General features: G+C 33.2%; 2 protein-coding genes across 2 annotated transcripts; one reads left to right on the top strand and one right to left on the bottom strand.

Annotated features, from left to right (window-relative positions):
- Positions 1-387: 387 nt before the first annotated feature.
- LOC112459345 (putative nuclease HARBI1) lies at positions 388-1,872 on the top strand. Its single transcript, XM_025023395.1, has 3 exons — positions 388-998; positions 1,100-1,220; positions 1,411-1,872. Exons 1-3 carry the CDS (start codon positions 408-410, stop codon positions 1,806-1,808), a joined length of 1,110 nt encoding a protein of 369 aa, XP_024879163.1. The 5' UTR covers positions 388-407; the 3' UTR covers positions 1,809-1,872.
- A 167-nt stretch (positions 1,873-2,039) lies between these two features.
- On the bottom strand, positions 2,040-4,541 carry LOC112459355. Its single transcript, XM_025023404.1, has 5 exons — positions 4,403-4,541; positions 4,085-4,167; positions 3,691-3,873; positions 3,240-3,428; positions 2,040-2,395 (listed from the first exon to the last, which is right to left on the bottom strand). Exons 3-5 carry the CDS (start codon positions 3,871-3,873, stop codon positions 2,135-2,137), a joined length of 633 nt encoding a protein of 210 aa, XP_024879172.1. The 5' UTR covers positions 4,085-4,167; positions 4,403-4,541; the 3' UTR covers positions 2,040-2,134.
- Between the last annotated feature and the right edge of the window lie 984 nt (positions 4,542-5,525).

Below are 5,525 nucleotides of genomic sequence, written 5' to 3'. Positions count from 1 at the left end.
TTGAAAGCGTCAAAACTTGGATAGACAGGGATTAAGAAGGATAGGTAGGAATTCACCGAGTTGTGAAGTGAGTCTTCAATCCTCATTTCTGTCTATCCAAGTTTTGACGCTTTCAATCCTTTTTTGTTTACTGGGAAGGTGGGGATTTAAATTGTTCCATTTAAATTGGTATATTTAAATTGCTAACCTCCTAAATTTATAATTTTTGTAAAGTTTTTTCTTACCGAAAAAAGTATACGATTGAAGATTTTGTTGAGGAGTTTTTTGTTAACTTTAATAGGTATGTATATCATCATTTCATTAATTATTTTTATATTCTATGATTGTACACAGCCAAGTAAAAGAATAAGGATTGAAATTTCAAGTCTCCTGAAAATGTGTGAATTTTGGAATTTGGATCTCTGTAAATGTACATTGCAGAAATGCTTCCAGAGCATATTTTAAATGCCCTATTTCTTGCTGAAATAGAAGAAGATAGGCGTCAGGATATTTTAACATATCGGAATAAGAGGCATTTGTTAAGAGACGTAAGTGATCCATTTGCTATGTGCGAATCACAATTCATAGAACTTTTCCGCTTAAATAAGGGAATGGTTCAATACCTCATTGAAGAGTTACGCCCACATATGTCTGTCCCTGCACATGGAAGATCCGTAGCTCCAGAATTGAAGATATTGGCTGTGCTTCATTTCTATGCTACAGGAAGCTACCAGAGGTCAATTGGGCAGAATTTTCTGTTCCCAATCGCTCAGTCAACGATGTCGGGATATGTCGCTATGGTGACTTATTTGATATGTAGACACCTAGGGCAGAGGTGGATTGTGTTCCCGACTGACCGAAGGGTCATTGAAGAAAAGAAGAGAACATTTCTTCAATCATTCGGATTTCCGGGCACGATAGGCGCAATAGACGGGACGCATATTGCGTTGATAACCCCAGCAGAAGAGGAACATAATTACTTGAATAGAAAGGGCTTCCACTCAAAAAATGTGCAAATTGTAAGTTAAATATATACGCAAGCGGACATAAAATAAATGACTTCATTATATACAGGCTTATTTATCATAAAAACAATTTGATATATTGTAATATATTGCAGATCTGTGATGCTGATTTAAATATTCTCAACGTGAATCCGCGACACGCAGGCGCAACACACGACTCCTACATATGGAGGAATTCTGCAATTCTTGAACATTTACGTAACAATTACGAGCACGGTAAGGTACAAAAGTCATACATACATATACATATACATATACATATACATGTACATACACATATACATATACATATACATATACATATACATATACATACATATATTTTACATACATATATTAACACAAACGATTAATGCATTATAAGTGTATATACAACTTTCAATGACGTGTATTTAATTTGCTGTAGGAGACACCGACACGTGGCTCATTGGCGATTCTGGGTACCCACAGCAGCCGTGGTTGATGACTCCTATTGTCAATGCCCAACCAAATACGCCTGATAGCCGCTATACAGATGCTCTTGTTAAAGCACGTTGCTGTGTAGAAAGATGCATCGAAACTCTCAAATCTAGGTTTCGGTGTATCCTCAAAGAGCGAATGTTACGATACAGTCCTTTGTCGGTTGGAAGGATTATTGTTGCCTGTTCTGTGCTGCATAACATTTGCAATGGTGGACGCCTTGATGTTTTGAATGATATACATCCCGAAGGAGTGCAAGAAAATAACGTACAAGAAAACATGCAGGAAGAAGATTTGGCAAGTGGCCAGCAGGCCAGACAAAGATTAATTAACTTGCACTTTTAATAAACAATATTATTTTTTAATCCATACAGGGAAAAAAAAAATATATATGCATGTATACATATACATATATACGTATACAATCCCACAAATCCACATTTATTTTTCTATAAATTATACTAAATTATTTACAGCGTTGATATTAGCAATAAGAGTTTTGTCGTTTAATTAATTCGATAAAGGAATTTAATATAGTGTTTGAGTTACTTTGTTGTTAACTTTTTATTATATATATATATATAATATGTATAGATTATTTCTGTAATATATTACATGGCCTTTTTGTTATATACACATCTATAAACATGTATTTGTATATTTATCATTTATTATTCCGGAAACGCGCGTTTCACAATAATTTCCAAACAATCCGCGATTCGCTTTAAATTTCCATTAATGTCATTCAGGACACTCAAAGATTTATTGTTCATTTCACTAATACTGTCCACTAACTCGGAAGATAAACGCGCTCGCTGGCTGGACGACTCCGAGTGGTTCGGCAGTGAGGCAGATCGGGGCCTCTTATTTTGGCTGGTACCCGGACTTTCTGTATCCTCTGCGGAGAGAACCTCAATAACTTCGTCAGTCTCCTGAAACCAAATGAAAAGAGTAATTAATGCAGGCATTAAATCTTTAAACAATAATTGTTTATGTTGTTTAGTACACTTGTAGTATGTGGTGTTTATATCACAACATTTATAATTGACATCACCCAACTTCTGAAAAATTTAATTCATTAAACATGTATAATACATTATTCAGTTTCGCAATATACCTTCATTCATGGCAATTACTAGGCTGTTAAATCTTTCAACAATAATTGTTCATGTTCAAAACGTTGATATGTATTGTCGACATTACAAATTTTAGTTAGGGCCGCTCGACTTCTGAAAAATTGAAGTCGTGAGAAACGTAAAAGTACATTGTTCAGTTTTACAATATACTTTACTTTATGAAAAATGGTGCACTACGAAATCTTTAGTAATTAACTGACAATGAATAATACTTATAAATACACATACATCATTAATCGAGGTTGTGCCGAATCAAGTAAAAATTTGCAACGTCGACAATACATATCAAGGTTTGTAGAACATGAACAATTACTGTTTGAAGATTTAACGGATAAGATTTGTCAGTAATGAATGTATACTGCAAAAAGGAACAATGTAATCGTACATTTTTCATTAATTCCATTTTTCAGAAGTCGAGCGGTTTCAACTATAAAAGTTGTGATGTCGACAACACATACCACAAATTTACTAAAAAACATCTATTGTTTACTTGAATTAAAATAAATAAGTATTGAAATTATAGGAGGAAAAGTAGAGAGAAAGGGAGACAGACAGACGTACGTACAGAGAAAGAAAGTGAATGTTTATCAAATTATAGTAGGTGAAAAAGTAAAAAATAAGTATTTCTTTACGAACATACTTCAAATTCCAAGCCGTATTCCTGTAGCCCTTCGTCCCCATCTGCTGCAGTCATGCCCATTATATTTAGGAGGCGTATCTCCTGATCTGTGAGGTTTTCCATCACCGGGACCCCACCTCCAGTAGCTGTGAAGTCTTTCTTTAATTCAGCATACTGCTTCTTTACCCGGCATTTCCAGTCTGCGACAACCTGTAAAATCCATATATTCAATGAATGCTCGCTGCGGTTACTATGCAGCTAACAAAATTGTCAATTTATATATCTTTTTAGATCATGTACTAAATAAAGCTATTGTTTATATAAAATCGTGCATACTTTATTTATATATATATATATACACATACATATATTATCTTTGAATATTATTATTGTATAGAATTACGAATATTATTGAGCCTCAAATGTTAAAAAATCTATGAATAATTATAATTTATTATAATTGTTTACACACCTGTTTCCATTGTTTTACTGTCCTCGTCTCAGTCTGCAGGGCATTCAAAACGTCCACCAACTCTTGCCACTGTCGGTGCAAATTTTCTTTGCCTCTGGCTCCGACAAATTTATTCGTTATTAGCTCGCTATGATGCTCGCTATAATCGAGGATTATTCCGAAATGCTCTTCCGTGGTTCTCATCTAAAAACAAAGAAAAATTTAATTTATGTATAAATCACCAATCACTAATAATATAAGTTAATGAAAACATTGAATCTTCAAGTTATTAAAGAAACCGATGTATTAATCGTATAAAAAATTTATCTCACATAAACAATAATATTTTCATGTAAATTTTGTAAAGTTTTCAGAATATACAAACGTAAAATTGTTTATAAAATTATAACTTTACCACAGCGGTTATTTCCTTTAAGTTGAGCTGTCTTCTTCTTCTTCTTCTTCTTCTTCTTCCGCTTATTGGCACTTAAGGGAATCCTAAATACCGACAAAACAGAGCTCGTTCTTTAAAACGGCTTTATAGATCGCAAAATCCTTTTACAGGAGTAAAGTATAGGTACTAATGAAGAGTGGGAATGTAAAATAATTAGTAATAATTGAAAAAATGTAAAAATGCTGTGACCTCATTTTCTAATATAAACAGTTGTATAAGTAATATGTACGAAATGAAATGTTTCCACTCTTCAAAAGACGTGCACAAACAATAACGTACCTTTGAAATTGAGATTGAAAGCCTGGAATAAAAATGAGAGCTTCGAAGAAATTATAACCTATAACCACAAGTTCCGATAAGTTGAGCTGTGAATGGCTGTCATTCGGTGCCGGGTGCCGCACCCGGAAAAAATGCATGATACGGTACTACAAACATGACCATAGACCAATGAATTTCACTAGATCGCCCACTCCCTGCAGTCTATTGTCTATTGTCTATAATTTTCATGATCCGTACCCTGTACTGTGTATACTGACCTGTTCTTATATGAGTAATAACAGTTATTTTTTAGTATTAAACAGTTCTTTTTGCTGCAGCAAAGAAGCACCTGCGGGTTAAATGTCAATTTCTCTCCGCAACAGTACCCAAGATTTTTCATTACAACATTTTTTTTTTTTTAAGTATTTCTAAAAGCTGTAAAAAAAAAACAAAAAAAAAAAACAGTAAATTAGTTAACCCCCTTCACAAACACGTGAAGTATGTTTGCGATAATGTTAGATATAAGATAAATATTACCTCGTCACGGATTTTCTTTGATGATTTTGATATCCGGATTCCGGAGAAGGCCTTCCTAATCTTTTTCGATAAATCATCGCAATACTCCCATGGGTCAGTATACTTTATTTCATCAAATTCGCTCTTTAATTTTTTCAAGACATTTGTTATTAATGGTGAATTGCTTGGGTATTTCTGTAGTACTTCCCAAATTGGACTAAATGCCTGTCCAACCAGATTTTCTTCTGGTGTACACTCCAGTACGGGCTTGATGTTGGGAGTGGTCATCTAAAAATAATAATTTATATGTAATGGTTCATAAATTGAAGATAAGGAAGTGAATGAAGGTAAAACTTTACGCAATTGCACACATACATTTGACACTATATCATATCTCTTTTTTATTAAAATACTATTATTTTAAATAAAGTTATATTTTATTTAATTTAATATTTAATTTTTGTTTTACTCTATAAAGAAAAGGAATAATAAAACAATGCGGTACAAGTTACTGAAATGTAATATTAATTTTTATGCAAAAATCGAAAGAATAGAGGGAAAAAAGGAAAGAAATGAGAAAGATAAATCCAAGTTTTATCAAGAAGAATTATATACAGGGTGGACCATT

This window comes from Temnothorax curvispinosus, unplaced genomic scaffold (genome assembly GCF_003070985.1).
Source record: "Temnothorax curvispinosus isolate PA1 unplaced genomic scaffold, ASM307098v1 QBEX01000979.1, whole genome shotgun sequence".
In the NCBI taxonomy this organism is placed as follows: Eukaryota; Metazoa; Arthropoda; class Insecta; order Hymenoptera; family Formicidae; genus Temnothorax; species Temnothorax curvispinosus.
The sequence above is the reverse complement of the archived record's forward strand: the minus strand, read 5'-3'. Positions and strand labels throughout refer to the sequence as shown.